Source organism: Orcinus orca, chromosome 2 (assembly GCF_937001465.1).
Source record: "Orcinus orca chromosome 2, mOrcOrc1.1, whole genome shotgun sequence".
NCBI classification, from domain to species: Eukaryota; Metazoa; Chordata; class Mammalia; order Artiodactyla; family Delphinidae; genus Orcinus; species Orcinus orca.
Genome location: NC_064560.1, coordinates 160,341,817 through 160,361,093, shown reverse-complemented (window position 1 = coordinate 160,361,093; position 19,277 = coordinate 160,341,817). Strand labels below are relative to the sequence as shown.

At 35.2% G+C, this 19,277-nt stretch overlaps 2 protein-coding genes and 1 long non-coding RNA gene across 4 annotated transcripts in view; 2 read left to right on the top strand and 1 right to left on the bottom strand.

Moving 5' to 3' along the window:
- The window catches only part of RTN1 (reticulon 1), a 413,685-nt gene that overhangs the window by 99,154 nt on the left and 295,254 nt on the right, over window positions 1-19,277 (top strand). The gene's annotated exons all lie outside the window — the stretch shown is intronic.
- LRRC9 (leucine rich repeat containing 9) overlaps window positions 1-19,277 on the bottom strand; it is a 114,428-nt gene that overhangs the window by 73,159 nt on the left and 21,992 nt on the right. The window contains exons 8-13 of the mRNA XM_049706427.1: window positions 16,797-16,952; window positions 13,420-13,616; window positions 12,391-12,522; window positions 4,885-5,061; window positions 4,437-4,554; window positions 738-870 (exon numbers count right to left, since the gene is read on the bottom strand). Coding sequence (XP_049562384.1) covers window positions 738-870; window positions 4,437-4,554; window positions 4,885-5,061; window positions 12,391-12,522; window positions 13,420-13,616; window positions 16,797-16,952 — 913 coding nt within the window. The remainder of the gene's footprint in view (window positions 1-737; window positions 871-4,436; window positions 4,555-4,884; window positions 5,062-12,390; window positions 12,523-13,419; window positions 13,617-16,796; window positions 16,953-19,277) is intronic.
- LOC125963585 (uncharacterized) overlaps window positions 2,675-19,277 on the top strand; it is a 39,566-nt gene continuing 22,963 nt past the window's right edge. Inside the window, exon 1 of the long non-coding RNA XR_007475753.1 lies at window positions 2,675-2,909. This is a non-coding gene — a long non-coding RNA (uncharacterized LOC125963585). The remainder of the gene's footprint in view (window positions 2,910-19,277) is intronic.

Here is a 19,277-nt window from a genome sequence, read left to right as displayed (position 1 = left end):
GACATGATGAGCTGGTCTTTGTCTCCAGTCTGTGGGTACCTGGGAACCTCTCCCAGAAGTGTCCTACAAACTGACTCATGTACTTTTATTTACATATATTCAAGATGCAAATAAAGTACTAATAACTGTGACTAAATTAAAATACCAAACATTTATCTTCTATAAGGCAACTTTAAAGCAATCCACACACTTCACAATTTGTCTTTAGCCAACTTTAGATATATAACCAGATTTTCTTATCATCTTATATTTTGATAATTAAGGACAAATAAGGCCTGTCTTCCTGAGTGCTTTATATAATGATTATCATATAAATAGGCCAAGTTCTCTTTTCTCTTTCCTATGAATTTGGGGTTTGTATGGTGATTGTGTGTGTGTGTTTGTGTATAACATGTACATAAATATGTTAAGTTTATTTTTAGGACACAACTTAATGAACAAAAGCAGATTATGAAAAGTGTTTATTTCATATAAGATGGATTAAATATGATTAACGAATGAGTCTCATCCTATTGATGTTGCTGATAATAATCACTCAGTAAATATTTGTTGACAACCTGACTAAAGTAATAATAATCAGAAAGTCATGTATCACTACACTGGTAAACACTAAATAAAATGGGTTTCAGAAAACCTCCCAGGTTGATAAAACCAAGTATCAAAAATATTATGCAAATAATTAATGAATTTGAATACTTAGAACTTAAAAGTTCAGAAACACTGCATACTTGTATTACCATGTCTGAAGAGCTCATGCTCAAGAGAGTTTTTCTTCTCATTCTTGTACTTTTGCTGTAGAAATTCAATTCTGGGACACTCACATATACTTAGGCTGTTAGCAAGAATAACAGCTTCTTTTCTGAGAGGCAGCTGTAAAGAAAAAGCAAAGTATGAGTATTTTTACAAGATTGACAATACTTCAACTTTAGTAAGATGGTTTATCATTTTATGTTTATGTGTCTGTACAAGGAAACTGCAGGTCAGACTCACTGAAAAGAAGTAGATAACCTTCAGGTGCAACTTCATTCTATAAAACCATTTATATATTTTAAATTTATATGCAAATACATTTATGAAAAGTAATACAGAACAACATTTGTTCCTGTAAAACCAGCCAGAGTCAAAACTGACCACTCTGTGTGGTGCAGGAGCTATAGTTTTGCACGTTTTCAAGGATACTCCACTAGCAACTGTGCAAATTCCAAAAAGAAAATTCTGTGGGAAATTACACTGAAGATTCTTATTTAAATAAATAAAAGTCTAATAATTGGTCTAATAATCTACATTATTTTCCAAATACATCTCATTGTGCTAATGCATGGAAATTTTAGTTTGCATTGTGATTAGAGTTACTTCTTTAAAAGTGTTTTATCAGAAATATTCATATTACTTGCTGTGAAAGCAGCTCTAAAACAAACAAAAATCTCTATTTTTAACAGTAAAAAAAAAAAAACCTAAGAGAGTTTATATGATCTATCCAAGGACTGAAGCAGAAATTGGCAAAGTCATGACTTGGACTCAGGTCTACTCCTCCTTGTCACTTCTTGGAGTTTTGAAATTATTACTAGCTTAATATTAGTAGCCAAATTATCTAAAATATATCTTTTATATAAATGCTGAATTGCCTATTTTCTTATTGAAACCTGTTATTCAAAGAGATTTAGAAAAATAAATACTAAAATGTGGCTCATCTGATCACAAATTCCACATTCTAGTAATTATAATCTCAGATTTCCCATGAACATCACTAAATATCCATTAGATAGAGGCTATGTGCATGGCTCTCTGCCTGGACCAGACACTGCCACACTAAGCCAAATCCTCCTTCTCAGCTGCTTACACAGCATATCTTTTTAATCAGATCCCGTCTCTTAAATGATGCAGAACATAAATATCAATCTTTACTCATTGTGTGCACAACATAACATAGAAATTTAGCTTATCTGAGCTTTGTGCTACCCAGTGATTTTTCTAGCCAATTATCTTGCCCCATTTCTAAGATCTTAACAATGAGAGTAATTGATGGTGTGTGGAGAAAGAAGGGCAGAATAATAAACTTTAACCTTCTGGTATTTTCTTGTTTAGAGGCAAGACGGGGAAAGAAAAGGAAACAAAGATGGGACAATCAGAAAAATGTGAGGATAACAATAGTGTATGGATGCTAAAGGAGAGTTTCAAAATGGAAAGAGCAATCAAAAGTATCAAATGTTTTAGCAATAACCTGCCTCCTTAGCACAGAAGGCTGCGTGTCAGTCTCATAATCAAATGTTTCAGCAATAATGGTGAATTTAATAAAAAATTTTCTATGTGCCAGAAACTGGTCTAAGAACGTTTTTGGTAAATTTTAATAATATATTTTAAATCTAATATTTCGCAAATATTATCATTTTAATATGTAATCAATATAAGAAATTATAGTCTTTTTTTCTGTACTAAGTCTTCAAAAACTGGTATTATATGTCTTAAACTTTTAGCACACCTTAATTCTGACCAGTCACATTTCAAATGCTCAGTAGTCACATGTGGGTGGTGCCTACTATATTGGACAGAGCAGTGTAGAGCACTGCTGGAAGGATTAGAGATATTGTATCTCCTTTAGGAGATGCAGGGGATAAAGTGCTAGCACAGTGTCTGGCAGGCAGAAAACACACAGAAATAGCCCCATCCTTCCTCTACCCTTTGTGCCCATGATGGTTCAGAGTTCTCTGATATGACCCTGAGCACTTCACTCACCTTCCTCAATTCTTCACCTCCTTCCTACTTCTCTTCCAGAAAGTACAGAGAGGGCACTCTCACTATACCACCCTGCTGAAGCTACCATCATCTCTGGCCTGAGCTGCTGTAGGACCTCCCCCGTATAGTGGCCCTGTCATTGCTTCTACTCCCTCCAATTTATTCTCCACCAAGAGGTTGGAAAGCTTTATTGGTGATTTTTTTTTTATTGTGGTAAAAAAAACACATAAGGTTAAAAGCTACCATTTTAACCATTTTAAAGTGTAAAATTCATTGGCATTAAGTACATTCACGATGTTGTACAACCATCACCACTATCCATTTCCAGAACGTCATCCCAAATTGAACCTGTATACTCATTAAACAATAACTCTCTGTCCCTCTATCCTCCCCATCCCCTGGTAACCTCTATTCTACTTTCTGTCTCTACCAATTTGCCTATTCTAGATATCTTATGTAAGTGGAATCGTACAGTATTTGTCCCTTTGTGTCTGGCTTCTTTTATTTAACATAATGTTTTCAAGGTTCATCCATGTTGTAGCATGTATCAGAATTTGATTTCTTCTTATGACTGAATAATATTCTCTTGTATGTATATACCACATTTTATTTATCCATTCATCAGTTAATGGACATTTGGGTTGCTCCTACTTTTTGGCTATTGTGAATAATGATGCTATGAACAAGTATCCAAGAACCTTTTTGCACATATCTCACTAAATCCTAACCATTCTGTTAAGAAGATACTATTATTATCTTCACTTTACAGAATGGATGAAACAGGCACAGAGAGGTGAAGTCACCCAGCTGGTGAGTAGGAAAGCCAGGATTCAAATACAGCAATACTTTGATTTTATGCGTGCCATGATGAGAAAAGGATTAGGAAACACTGCTCTATACCAGTGTGCTACAGCTGCCTCGTCAAATGGGTGGAGGACCGAGAAAGGTTGATTGGATATTTTGGAGCTCAGGAGTGACCAAGGATAAAGCAATATCAGTATCAAGGTGGGGAAAATGAAGTAGAGAATAAAGAAATGGCGGCAGTAAAAGTAAAGAGAAAAATAGGATGATAGAAAGCACAGCAGTGTTAACTGAATGAATTTTTTCAAGATGGAGAAGACCTCGGAGAGTTTAAAACGGATTAAAGAAGTGGATTTCAAAATCATCCACAAAAGGATCACAATATAAAATATAAGATGCCTAGAAAGATTAAATAGATAATAATGAAGATAAAGTAATTCATGATTCAACCAACTGTAGATTGAAAATATTTTTAAAAAAGAATTCTGGAAAGTTCCAAAAAGCAAAACTTGAATTTGCCCTGCTTCCACAACTATTTACATAGAATTTACATTGTACTTACAACTATTTACACAGCATTTACATTGTATTAGGTATTACAAGTAATCTAGAGATGATTTAAAGTATACAAAAGGATGTGCATAGGTTACATGCCAATAGTATGCCATTTCATATAAGGGACTTGAGCATCCTTGGATTTCGGTATTTGTGGGAGGTCCTGGAACCAATCCCCCTGGGATACTGAGGAATTGTACTTTCCATGATAGCACTAAGCTTTTTGTGAAACAGTGTAAGTTTGCTCTAACATGAATGAAAGCATTGAGAATCAAACCACACTTAATCAGTGGCAAAGTTTTATTCATTAGGAAGAAAGCATTATTCTGAATGACATTTTATGTTACCTTGCTCGTTTCACTGTCTTTGAATCCTTTTTCAAGTATTTGTAGCAGATGCTTTTTCTTCACTGTAACTTCAGGATCAAAAACATAAAAAAGGCATTCCAGCATCTGTCGATAGCTCCTTAAGAATAATTAAGACGAAAAAAGTTTTAGAATTGATTTCAGAAAAGCCTAGCTGTAGATAAGTGACCATATGCCTTGCCCAGGATATTTCCCATTTACGCTGGATGTTCCAGTGTCATTATTAAACTTGCACTCCTCCTCAGTCTCAAAAAGAGCTCCAATGTGGATAAACTATGAGGTCATCCTAGTCAAGGAAGATGCATGAAAAGGAACTATTTACTGACAAGGATATTTTCAACATTGTAAACTTTTAAAACAGAAAGACTTTCTTTTACAAAATAAAATCAGACTGTTGTAAAAATGTTCCTTATGGAAGTTAACTTCTTACTCTGAATCATGCATATCTTCATTGTCCAAAAACTTTTGGAATTTCTCTTCAAATTTTAGTCTCAGAATACGGTTGTTAACCTTGATGACACGTTTTACTTTCACTCCTGTAATACCATACGTTCTGAAGTCCCATGTACAAAAACGTGATAGAATTAATTCATAGCAGGAATTAAACCTATATGGGAATACAAAATATATGCAAAGAAAAGAGATTTTCCTTAAAATGTTGAGAACACAAAGTTATATATGAAAAAAGTAATAGCTAATATATATTTTTTTTTTGCTAAAGATAAATGGTCATATAGTATAGCTCTGATTTGGTTCTTATTCAATCAGTAAAAGAGGTGCTAAACTTTGAAACATAAAATAATAGTTCTTTCATTAATTATTATATATTTGTTCTGACTAAAAGATATGGAGCAATCCTCCTTTATTGAAACACTTCATTTTTTGGCTTCAGTAAAACTACATGCTTCTGGCTTTCATCTTACTGGCTGCTCTTTCATGTTTTTCTTTGCTGCTTCTCTTTCCTCTGACAGACTTCTAAATGTTGGATTGCCCCAGCAGTCAGTCTTTGGCTCTCCTCTTGTTTCCATAAACTCTATCCCTAGGTGATTTCACCTGGTCCTTTGGGAATACATATTTTAAATATATTTTATATATATATATATAAATACATATACATATATATTTATTATACTAGTAAATTCCAACATTTTATTTTCAGGCTTTACCCTTACCCCACTTAGCTGGATATACCTACTCTCGAACATCCAACTACCTGCTTGCTGTGTTCACTTGTATATGTAATAGGCCTCTCAAATTTAACTCACCCAACACACCTGCCTTTAAACCTGCTCCTCCTGAGTGTTTTCCACCTCAGTATATGGCAACATCACCTAACTGGTAGCTTAGGTTAAAATCCCAGGAATAAACCTTGCCTCCTCTCTTCCTCACCAATATCCAAGTCTTCAGCAAGTCTGTTTGACTCTACATCTAAAATACATCCTGAATATGACCCTATTTAATCATTACCGCTGCTATTTTCCTAGTTAAAATCACCATCATCTCTTAGTTGGGCTATTGCAATAACTTCATAGCTAGGGATATAGAAGTGAAAGAGGCAGGGTCCCTGCTCTCATGGACCCTATCTTCCAAGGGAGTTGGACAAAAAAATAAACAAGACATAAAAAAAATCTAAACTGGTAAGTGCTCTGAAGAAAGAGAGGCTTGGGGTAAGAGAGGCTTGGAGAGGCAGGGGCTACTTAAGACAAGTCTTGGGTAAGACGTTCAGAGAAGATATTTGAGCTAAAAATTGAAGGAGAAGTAGGGGCCTGCTGTGTGAAGATCTCAGGAAAATGTACACAATGCTCATTTGCTCTCTGCTGCCCTTGCCTGGCCACGCTCACAGTAATAATTCTGGCACTGTCTTAAAGTAGCACAGAATTTAGATTAATTTGAAATTTAAGGGGGGGGTCAACTGTATGGTGACAGATGAAACTAAATATTTGGTGGTGAGCACACTGTAATGTATACAAAAGTAGAAGTATAATGTTGTACACATGAAACATATAATGTTATAAACCAATGTTACCTTAATGAAAAGAAGTAAAAATAAAAAATAAATTTGAAAAAAATGGATCAGTTTGAAAAGGAAGTTAAGTGCTCCTATATGGGGTACATCTGCCTTTGAATGAGATGACTGGTCCTCACTGGGATAATCAACCAGGGCCTGAGCGTGGGTGTGGGCTAAGATCACAAAGGTAAGCTTCCTGATGGGGTGTCTCTTCCTAAGACTAACATCTGAGCTCCTAATTTAGAGCATTCGCCTTTCTCACTAGCAAAGACTGAACCAGTGCAGCTAGTAACTGCCCAGTTACTCTTCCCCAAGAGCTGCCCAAACCAAACTAATCCCAGAGGAGCTCGCAGTCTGGTAAAGGAGACAGAAATAGTGCTGCAATCCAGCATAATGCTGCTAACTAGTTCAGAGGTCTGGCTAAACAACCAGATCATCATGTGCAGTGGGAAACCTACAGTGTCATGTATAGGGGGATCATTTCCTGGGTGGGCCTAAATTAGTCCAAGTCACCCCTAAACAACATGTCCTGGAACCACTGAAACTCATTATTACTTGCACTCTAATTGTTATTATTATCATTATTATTGTGCTCTGATAGAAACTAGTGCTATAGGCGTTTTATGTAGATAAGGTTTTTGTTATAAAGTAACAAAAGGGTAATCGAGAATTGCCCTTGAGAGTAATCGAGAATAGATGGAAGTGATGAATGGACAGTTCCCAGCTTCTAGCCTGGTCTCCCAGGAATGCAAGAACCAGGAATGGCACAGGAAACTCCAAGTAGTATGATCCTTTCATAGAGCTTTTCTTTGGGAATTAAGCAGCTGATCCCTTCCTCATATGGAATTCCTAGAGCCCTGGAGATACAGAACCCTGGTGCTGAGAGGACAAGGGCTCTGTGCTACCTGGGGTCACAGAAGTAAAGCAATTCATTCAATCACCTGGCCACACCGTGGATAAGAAAACATCATTCAGAGGCTGCAATACTGCTGGAGGAGGGAGAACAGACCTATGCTGATAGAGAAGTACTGAGACTTACAATATTATCAGTACGTCATGGAGGATGATAACTTCTCACAGCATTGTTGAATATGTGCTACATGCAACTGGGGAGCATGTCATTACTGGTCTGATGTATACACATTTTAGTCTGAACCTGAAATAATGACTCTGTAGGACTTTGTATAAAATAATATTGAAATCTGCTACACCTTTCTTTCAGTCTGATAGATTTAAGGGCAAAATTGAAACTACCCAGCCCAGCCTGCAAGACCCTTAATGATCAGGCCCTTGTCATGTGGAACTACTGAGTTCTCCAAACATATTATACTATTTCCACACCCTTTCACATGCTGTTTCCTCTGCCTGCAAAGTCCTTCCTCTAATTCTTCGTATAGTTAACTTCTATCAGTCCTTCAAAACTCAGATCAAAGCATCTCCCTCAAGTGTCCCCACTTCCACAATACTTTCTGTAACTTGCCACTCTGCTTTGATCTTCACATAGCTGCCCTCTCCTACATTCTCCATGTGTACAATCATCCCAGAACTTATTACTATTTCATTACCATAGTCTTCTACAGCAGATTGTAGGCTTGATTAGAGAGGGAACTATATCTTATTTGACTTTTATCACTAGCACCTAGCATAGAATGTGACTTATGGTAGAAGCTCAGTGGATGAATGCTGAGCAAGTGAACAAAGTAGAAAAGACTCAAAGATTAAAAAGATGCAGTCTCTATCTTCACCAAGTTTATAAACCAATAAAGTGAAGAAGTAATGGATAAGTACAAGCAAAATTATAATAGAGTATAAGATAGGAGAGATAAAACTCAGTGCTATGAAGATTCAAAAAGAAGAAGAAGAAATGACTATAGCTGATGGAGATGACAAGAAAATTCCTCACAAAGGAATGGCTTTTGATGTCATCCTTGAAGATAAAGTAAGTTTTGACAGGCAATGATAGAGCCAGGGCCTGGGATGCGAGGCATTCTGGGTGAAGGAAGTAGAACAAAGAAAACCACCTATGTGATGGTGTACCAGATATATTCCAAGAGCAGTGAGGCATGAACAGTTCAGCTGACTCTGAAAGGGTTTGAAAAGGGGTTAGGGTAGTTTGGAGACTATACAGTGAAGGACACTGAATGTCAGTGTGAAGAGTTAGAATGTAATTTGGAAGATAACAGGTTGCTACAGGAGGCTTTTGTTTTGTTTTTAACAGAGTGCTCTTGGCATAGGCAGGGACCAGCTATATGTAGCAATAGTCTAAGAGGAAGGTTATGATGGCCCATGTGCAGGAGATTTTGGTTACAAAGAGGGAGAGAACGAATGCAAGAGACATTATGGAGAGAACCTGTGGGTCTTAGGCTGATTGGATATGGAGATGGAGGAAGAGAATGGAGTCAAGAATGGCTTCAGTGTTTGTTGTGCCTCTATGACTAAGAGGGTGGTAGTGCTACAAACAGGAATGGAGGAGTCAGAAGGAAGGGGTGGTTTGTGGGCAGGAAGAGGAAAACAAAAGCAAAAAGATTAAGAACTAAATATTTTTACATCACCTTGTCTAATCCTAACAGTAACTTTTTGTGATAGTTTTTTATTTTCTCATTTTACAGATGACATTCAGATGAGTTAAATAACTGTTTTAAGACTATGCAGATAGAGTTTGAACCTAGGCTTTCTGACTCTAACCCCACTGTCTATTTTTTAGTTTACAGCTGAGTTCCCTTTTAAATGTGTTGAGTTTGCCTTGCCAGTTGGACATTCGGCTAGAAATGTCTAATAGGTAGAAATTCAGGACTGGGGTAAAGGAGAGAGATTGTAACTTTAAGTAATTTTTGAAAGTGCAGGAGTAGAAGAGACTGTCAAGGGAGAGTGTAAAAAGAAAATAGGAAATGTCTAACTACAAGAAAAAAAAAAAGAGAGAGAGAGAGGTGAAGTTACATGGAAGGAATGGCTAAAAGCAACAAGATCTGCAGAGGTTAGGAGAGTGAGGGCCCCTCATGTCACTGGGTGCCCCCACTCATTCAGTAAGACCTGAATGTGTGAGCATCCACAGTGGTGATATACACATTGACTAAGATATTCAGTTACACAGAGAGATGCCTACAAACGTTCTTAATATACAAATGATGCACCCATTTAGCAAATGTAGAATGCACATGGTTTTAAATGGCTGAAGCATAATATAATCTATTAAAATCACTTCAAAATCCTAAACAAGCATTTAATAAATACTGTTAACTGACTTGCTGACTTAAACCATATCAAAAACAAATATAAAACAGTATAAAACAAAAAGTCTGAGTTTCTGTAGCTCTCTAAAACAGTACAGCCTGAAATGTTTATATATAAAAAGTTAGATTAATTACTGAAAGTTATTTTATAGACAAAAGTGAACCTACTAAGTGAATATCTATATATTGATATAGAGACTTCAATTAGTTATCTATTGAGTTATGAATCCAGCCAGCCCTATGCTAGATGTAATGACTTATAAGGCACATCCTATCTGTCCCCAAGGATCTCACAGAGTCACTTATATATTGTTTTGTGGTACTTTGAAGTTATTTCTTTAAATTGTAAATGCCATGCATGTATCTATAACCAGGTTAAAAAAGCTTCTCAAGCACAAGGACAGCATCTTTGATGCATTGGAGTCCCCATCTGATAAATGTTGATAAATGTTGTCTGTTGTCAATAGATATAACTCAGTTGGCAATACAGAGGTAAATAATATGATCTATAATGAAAATGCTGTAGTGGCAACAATCTACTCAACAGACAAGTCTCTGTAAAATCAGGACTTTTTTAAACTGAAAAATAAAGCTCTTCAATTTCAAAAAAGAAATGAAGCTAAGAAATTTTTTTTTTTTTTTTTTTTTTTGCGGTACGTGGGCCTCTCACTGTTGTGGCCTCTCCCGTTGCGGAGCACAGGCTCCGGACGCGCAGGCTCAGCGGCCATGGCTCACAGGCCTAGCTGCTCTGCGGCATGTGGGATCTTCCTGGACCGGGGCACAAACCCGCGTCCCCTGCATCGGCAGGCGGACTCTCAACCACTGCACCACCAGGGAAGCCCACTAAGAAATTTTTAACGATATACAATTAGAAATCTGCAATGCTCTTTTACTATAAACATAGGCTTTTCTGAGAGAAAACCTTTATGTTTTAGTTCTAGCTCTACTCCAGTACTTTTTATTTAAATGCTAAATATTGGCCTTAAAAATATTAAAGAAAAGTCAGTGTTTAAATTATAAAATGACTAGATATGTACCACACAGAGCAATTTAAAGCACTTTAATAGTTATTTCCAAATATACATAAACGATCAGAGCTAAGGTAGCCAAGCTTGTAGTATGCTAAAAGTAACAAACAGTCCTTGAAATTCTGCCAACATGTATTTGATTTTCTCCTTAAAATGGATCAAGGTTATTTTTATTAAAACCAAGTAAACAATTATTAATGCTTATTAAAATCCACCAAAGCTATCTAAATTACTATCAGGCTGACACGGTTACCTAAATGGCTTTTTAGTTATTTTGCTTTTACATAGTTTTTTTCACTAATGTACTTGTTTTATAAAGAGCTTACTTTGTGATAAGTTAAAAAGAAACAAATAATAAAAAGCAATTCTGTTTAGGTTAAGTGAATACAAATAAAAGACTGAAGAATTATGCATACATCCTGCAGAGAGACACCATTCAATTCTTAACACTTGAAAAATCAAGGCCTCTACTTGTTTGCATGGGGACTGGGATGAATACCTTTTATATCTTTGTACATAAAAATCAAATATTGTGGTTAAGCAACAGTGATAACTGTTGGGCAAATGGATCTACTGATACAAAAGAAAGTATTTTAGAAGATCCCTTTGTCCCTTGGGCAGAGCGTCTTAGACTTTTCCACCAAAGTACCCCCAAGGCCCTTCAGAAGCTTTTACTCACAGAGGTGAGTTAGAGCCACATCTAATAGAATCAGGGGGCTTGGCTTAAAGTAATGGATAACAGTCACACATTTTTCTTTCTAAAAGGTTATTGTAAGTTTTGTAGTTTACTTCACAAAAATCGTGTTTGTTTCAACAGTGACAGGGAGTAAAACCATCCTCTGGGGTGATATATCAAGTCCATGCTATAGCTTTACATGTTTCCTTGTTCACGGGCTTCTCAATTTTGAGAAAGTGACTGCAGAAATATGAAAGTTATGATATTTTTGTGCCAAGGCTCTCTTTTTTTAGGATCATTTTTTGGGTTGTACCCTCTAGTTGAAGCAACACAACCACTTCCTTGTGTCTACCAGTAGGACTTGATTCTGAAGTGTGGATCCCTTTTTCCTGTTTCCATTTTGGGTGGCTTTGCCATTTTTGTCCAAATGGGCTTTTCACCCGAATTCCTGGTTTTTAAGCGTCTGCCTTATTTTAACTCATAAGTCTATGTGCACCCTGACTCTATCTAGCTCTAGACAACTGGTTTCACTTTGATCATGGACCCCCAGGAAATTTACTAGGCAGCCTCCTCCAGTATTTGCAACTTGCTGTTGCCAATCCTGCTTTGCCACTCCTTCCCTATTCTAGCCTCTCACCCAGTATTCAGAATCCAGGGCTATATTCAGTCCAGAAATAAACCGTATAAACAGATAAAATTAATTCGTGACCATAAGCTTTTCTAAATTATATTCTGCTCTTGGGCTAAGGAAAATTAAGTAAAGAGCAAAGAAATACTATTAGGATGTTTTCAAGTTAGCTCATGGCAATAGTATAAACAGAGAAATGTATATATGGTAAAGTAGGTAACTGCCAATTTTCAGTGGATGAATACTCTATATGGTAAGTGTTTTGAAATGGGACATTTTAAGATTTTTATAAGTTGATATTTTGGTTGATGATCCTAAGCACTTAAAATTAGTTTTAAAGCTATAACTAAATATCAAAAGATTTACCAGTCATCAGATCGAGTGCCTTCTTCAAAGTAGATGTTTCCCACAGTCTCCAACTCAATTAACAAAAATGGGATTAATAAACTATGACTTTTCTTCTTTTGTTTTACTTCAATACGATAAATTCCTTCAATTCTATTTAAGAAAAAAATAAAGCTATTAAAATGATCTAAAATTCACAACATTAAAATTCATGATAGTTTCTTCTAAGCTGATGTTAAAATATAAGGCTTTCATCAATGAACAAAGAAAGCTTGGTGCTAACAGTTAAACCAAGTAAAAGACATTCTGTTTTTGGCAATTAAAATCACCTCAAATTTTGTTAACCTCAGAGTAAGTGAAGGTTAGAAGACTCTCCTGGCTCCACCATTTATGATTCTCAGATCTTAGACAAGTCACAACATTTTTCTGCTGCAACTTCTTAGAAAATGACAAGATTGATAGTACCTACACCTGAATAGGCTTTTTGAAGATTATAGGCAAAATATATGAAAAGCTCTTAGCCAAGAGCTTGGCACAGAGTAAGAACTCAATAAATATTAGTTATTATTTTGTTACTATTTATTATTACAGGGCAAACTAACTTATCCACTTAGTGCCTTAGTAAATTAAAAAAAAAATTCACAGTACTTAATAAGTCTTCTTGCTTTATGTTTCTAGTTGATACTCAACCTGAGTTTCTTTCTACATGATTCCAGACAACTTTTGTATGTGCTTTCTGCACCAGTAGCAACTAACGTTAAAAAAACTAATGTTTTTAATTTGCAGACACTAGAGTCATGTGACAAGAAGCCACTCAGGGGAAGTCCAGTGTTCCTAGTAAAGTATTGCTTCTTTAAAAAACTATATGCTAACTTTGAACCAATGATGCCTACCTCTACTAAGAACTGGACTGAAAAAACATGTTGTGTTTTACTTCATACTGTAATTCTTTCCATTCCTGAAGAAGAGAATTGAGCTCGACCAGTGGCCCAGAACATTCTTTTCCCTCATGTTTCAAATTTGAACAACGAGATAATTCATTAAACATACTCATCTAGTTTTTTGTTCCAGAATGTTACCCTTTCATTCAAGGCATTTAGTTTGGTCACTATCTTCTGCTGAAGACTTGGTTCTTCTGTGACAGTTTCACAGTTTTTTGATTTTTCAAGCTCAGTTACTTTATTGTTACTGGATCTATCATTGTGCCCTTTGCCAGATCCTCTGAGTTCAGTCAGTTCCCGTTCCAACTGTTGAAATCAATGTGCCAGAGAGCAAAATTGTTCAGTGGAATCTATTAAATATTTAGTTAACTTAAATTAACAAAGTAGCAATCTAGATAATAAATAAGCCAAACTTCATAAAAACATGGCAAGCATGTGATTATAACTTTAGTACAAGTTTGGTCAACGAATTTCTCTTGACCAAGTGAAATTAAATACTTCAGACATGGCAGTTCTCTCAACTGAAAATAAGAAAAGCAAAGAAATAAATTTTAAAATATTATTGATGAGTTAGCTTCTAATAAAGCCAAAGTAAAATGATAAGAAATGCTGGTTTTGGAACAAAGAGAATAAGCTTGAAATAATGTGACTTTTATCACTCTACTTTTCAATTTTCCAACTACTTTGGTATTCTGGGAAACAACATAAAAAATATACACAAGCATGGATATAGGGGTGCACATTTTTCTCTTTGCCTCAGTCTCCTATACGGCTCAGCACAGCAATGTCGTTATTTAAAATTTTGATATTTGTGATTTTTTCTTGTTGTTCGTAATGGACTTTTTTTGCATTCATTTGTATTTTTAAGAAATATTATAATAGGGACTTCCCTGGTGGTGTATTGGTTAAGACTCCATGCTCCCAATGCAGGGGGCCTGGGTTTAATCTCTGGTCAGGGAACTAGATTCCACATGCATGCCACAACTAAGAGTTCACATGCCACAACTAAGGAGCCCACATGCCGCAACTAAGACCAGCGCAACCAAATAAATTTAAATAAATATTTTTAAAATATATATTATAATAAAATACATGATTTATCTTAATTATGGAGGTTTTAGACCTTCCCTTAAACTTTGGGCCCAGGGTGAGTGCCTCATTTGCCTTACCCTAACCCCAGCATCGTAGAATGGATTTCAAGATAAATTGTACTGTACACAGAGAAGTGCATACAAATAGAAATTTGCTAAGTATCTGTACTCCTTTCTCTATAATGGCTACATACAGCTGTTAAAAAAATGAAGTAAGCATATTTTATAAAAATACCTATAGTTTATATAATCTATAACTATTATTTTTCACATATTAATACATCCATTTGCACATGAAAATGGCAGATATAAAATGATTTCCATATACTGGTTTTCCTGTCGTTTTTTATTCAAGTAAATAAATTACGTTAATGTTTTAAGAATACCTTTCTGATTATAATATGAATTTAAACCTGTTCATTTCATAAAGAGTACTAAATATATTTTTAAAAATTGATTTTTAATCGCTACATACCATTCAATCTTAAGAATGAGTAATTCTGCCTCTCTTTTTAAACATTTAGGTAGTTTCCAATTTTTTGTTGTTATTAATAGTACAGTGATGAATATTCTCATATAAATATTTATCCAAATCTTTAAATGGAGTGCTAGAAGTAGATTTACTGGGTCAAAGGCTATGAGCATTTTTAGGCTGTTAGTAATATATATGACCCAATTACACTCTCATCAGTGGTGTAATAGTGTCACACCCATCTTCACCAGGCAGGCTATGACAAATTTATAGGTGAAAATGGTTGCTTGTTGTCTTATTTCATATTAGGAAATTAATAATCAGATTGAGGTCCTCTTTCACATGTTTATTAGTTTTTATTTCTTCTTTTGTAAAAAGATAGTTTATGGAATTTGCTTAATTTTTCTATTTGGATATATACTTTCTTGTCTTCTTTAAAATTTTTTAATTAATTTATTTATTTTTGGCGGCATTGGGTCTTCGTTGGTGCGTGTGGGCTTTCTCTAGTTGCAGTGAGTGGGGGCTACTCTTCATTGTGGTGCACAGGCTTCTCATTACAGTGGTTTCTCTTGTTGCGGAGCACAGGCTCTAAGCACGTGGACTTCATGGGCTTAGTTGCTCCGTGGCATGTGGGATTTTCCCAGACCAGGGATTGAACCCGTGTCCCCTGCATTGGCAGGCGGATTGTTAACCACTGTGCCACCAGGGAAGTCCCTTTTTGTCTTGTTTTACTTATGAGTACTTTTATACTAAGGATATTATGTTTGTCCTTCATGTTTGTTGAAAACAATTTTTCAGACTGTCATTTATTGTTTATTTTCATTAATGATGCTTTTTAGTACAAAAGCGTTTTACTTTTTTTTTTTCAATCAAAGCTAAATTCTGTTCCCTGTGATTTCTAGTATTTTTCTTACTTGGCAGGCTGAGATCAGTTAAATATATTAATCCATATACTCTTCTGCTTTTTTATGTTTTCATTTTTACATTTAATTCTATTTTCCCCACTGTATTTACTTTTAGTAAAGTATAAACTAAGGATCCAAGTCCCCTATTCCCAAGTAGTTTGACTATTTTTGTAACACCATTTTTTGAATAAACCATTATTTTCTTATACCTTTTTTTTAATACAATAAGTTCTTATACATACAAAGTTCTGTTTTGACGTAAGCCTTCATTTCTCAGAGTCTACTTTTAGTAAAGGAAATCCAATTTATTCTAAATTAAAAAAGCACATATAACTACTAAAGCACAAACTATTGAAGTATACAACATTATGGGAACTTTATAACAAGCTATACTTTAATAGTATACAACATACAATAGTAAAGAGTACTTTAGCATTTTAGACAAGAAAATGAATTTTGAGCACAGCCTGCTGGTATCTAATAAAAATGTAGTGAAATAAGTCTAACAGATCTCTATAACTCACTGAATCATATTGAATTACACAGCATTTTTAAAACTTTATAAATTAATATGTCTATACTTTTTTTTTTTTTTTTTGCGGTATGCGGGCCTCTCACTGCTGTGGCCTCTCGCGTTGCAGAGCACAGGCTCCTGACGCGCAGGCTCAGCGGCCATGGCTCAAGGACCCAGCCGCTCTGCGGCATGTGGGATCTTCCCGGAACGGGGCACGACCCGCGTCCCCTGAATCGGCAGGCGGACTCTCAACCACTGCGCCACCAGGGAAGCCCTGCCTATACCTTTTTTAAATTGCAGATTTCTAAGCACAGAATGAAGCTTAGTTAAGTACCTAGAATCAAAACATTTTCAGGGCAAACTTACTTGAAACTTAGTATTAATTTTAAAAGGTATGCATATTTATAAATGTATACATACATATAAAATTTAAAAGATAATAGTATCTTATCTGCCAGTTTTCTTAAGACAAGGCTATTGAAATTTTACAATATTAAATCTCACATTTTTTTTCAAAAGGCTGAATAATTTTATTCGTTCTTCTGGCAACTTCTGTAATTTACATTTTCGATCATTCAGTTTTTCAAGGTCTTCATTAAGATGCCTCTGAACAGTTTTTATACGCATATTGTAATACATTATTTTTTTCATTGCTGTGGTCTAAAAGTGAGAAAAAAGGTTAGCTGAAACAAAAAACATTATAGGTAATTATTAGTGGTATTATATGAGTGTGGTATGTTCTATATAATTATTTTTAAGTTTTACATGCTCAGTTACTAATAATGATATTAGTTGAAATGATAATGGCTACACAGAATCCTCTATTTAAATTTAATAAGCAAAACATAAAATTTCAAAGATGTTCTTTGTGTATAATATTTTAAGTGTGAGGCATATTTACTTTCAGTGACAACATAAAGAGACTATAGAAAGAACTCAATTTACAAAATAGTGTCATTTAGCTAATGTGGCAGTACTACTGAAGCTAACATATTATTCCTATTTGATTAATTTAGAGAAAAAATAAATTTAAAAGAATAAAATCAAATGTAACATTATTCATTTTTTAAATGCATGGCTAAGAAATAGGATTTCATGGGTTTTTTCCCCCAAATCTATAAAAGAATGCTCTAAATGAACTTGTTTTAGATTGAGCAAATTACTAAATTGTCAATCTAATCCAGTTATCTTGAATTCCTTAATATCAATGGATCATGCAGTTACTAATGTTTATCATGATAAATTGATTAAATCCACCATTAAGAAATATACCAGGTAAATGGTGCTCAAGAGTTATATTAGTCAAAAGAACTAGCTAAGAAAATAAACAAATCAGGTGCATGTTATAATGTGACCTAGTTTTAACTGTTTACCTGAAATAATGAAGGCATTATCGGCAAATCTGTACCTCAATTAAGTTGGAAGGCTTGTACACTGTTGTGTGATTTATTTAGTAGAAAGTGGATAGTCAAGATCCCAACAGAATTATTTGGCATAACAGATAGAATGGAAACAAATATATGGCTTGATGAACAGACAAAAGAATTCCTTCTCCACACATAATATGAAATTCTGAAACTGAAATTACTAAATTCTTCTGCAAAAAATCAGGCATTCATAACATAGAAGAGTTAAAGGGAAAAAGGCTGTTTTAGGGTGATGATTAGCAGATAAAAATTCCTGATCAAGAAGAGCTTGTTTCTCAGGTGCAATTGAGTAGAAAAAACTGTAACTAAGGAAATGGCAGATGGTGTTTCTTGATTTTTTTTTTTTTTTTTTTGCCTACAAGTGGCAAGTAAAGTCAGAACTTACCTACCCAAGTGACACACTTCCCCACCCACAACATTCCCTTGGTGATTCATCCAGTCCTCGGCTTGGTATCATCCTTCTGCTTTCAATTCCCATATCTTTATCTCCAATCCAGGCAACTCTCTTAAATAACAGTCTCATATATCCATCTTGGATATTCAAAAGATTGTTCAAACTTTATATGCTTAACATTATGCTGTGATTCTTCCTTCTAAATTTACTCCTCCCATACTCTTCCTCATCTCATCAAATAGCAACTCCTTCCCTCCTTCAGTTGCTTGGGTTAGTTGCTTGGAATTATTCTCTACCTTTTCATCTACACTTCAAATTCAATCTATCAGCAAATCCAGATGGATTCTACCTTCTAACTACTGCTACAATTACTTTTGATTACTTTTTACTACCCCCTCTACAGTGTCCTGTATCAAACCATCAGCATCTCTCATCCAAGTTTCTGGAATCTAACTGGTCTCTCTGCTTTCACCTTTTCTTTAATCCTCTATTCTTAATTCATTAACCAAAAGGATCTCTTTAAAACATAAGTCATCTTGTTTCCTCCTCCTCTCAAAATTTTCCAGTGGCCTCATTTCACTCAAAGTAAAAGCCAAAGTCCTTACAACATTCTTCAGTCTCACGTGATCTGCCCCCCACCACTCCTGTATTCATCTCTTCTTTCTTTCCTCTTTGCTTACTCAGCTCCAGCCATACTAGACTCCTTGTTGTGCTTAAAATATGAGGCATGCTCCTGCTCAAGGTCTTTATACTTGCTGATCCCTGAAAAACTTGCTCCCTTATTTCCTTCAGGTCTCTGCTCAAATGTTGCCTTAGTAAATCCTTTCCCAACAGTTCTATAGAAAAGAGCCTACAGCCCTTTCTCTGCCCCTACCAACAATCTTGTTTCCTTCACCCTTATTTCATTTTCCTCCATAGCATTTATCACCATCTGACATACTAGTTTTTCACTCATTTAGCTGCTTACTATCTGTCTTCTCTCACTAAATGTAAACTCCAAGGAAGCAGGGTTTTTTTTTCTGTTTTGGTCACTCTATTTCTAGTGCCTTGAACTGTGCCTCGAATGTAATAGGCATTAAATATTTGTTAGATAAATTAATCAGCCAAGTAATTTAGTGAAGCACATTCATCCTGCTCACCTTTTCAGAAAGTGTGTGATGAAAA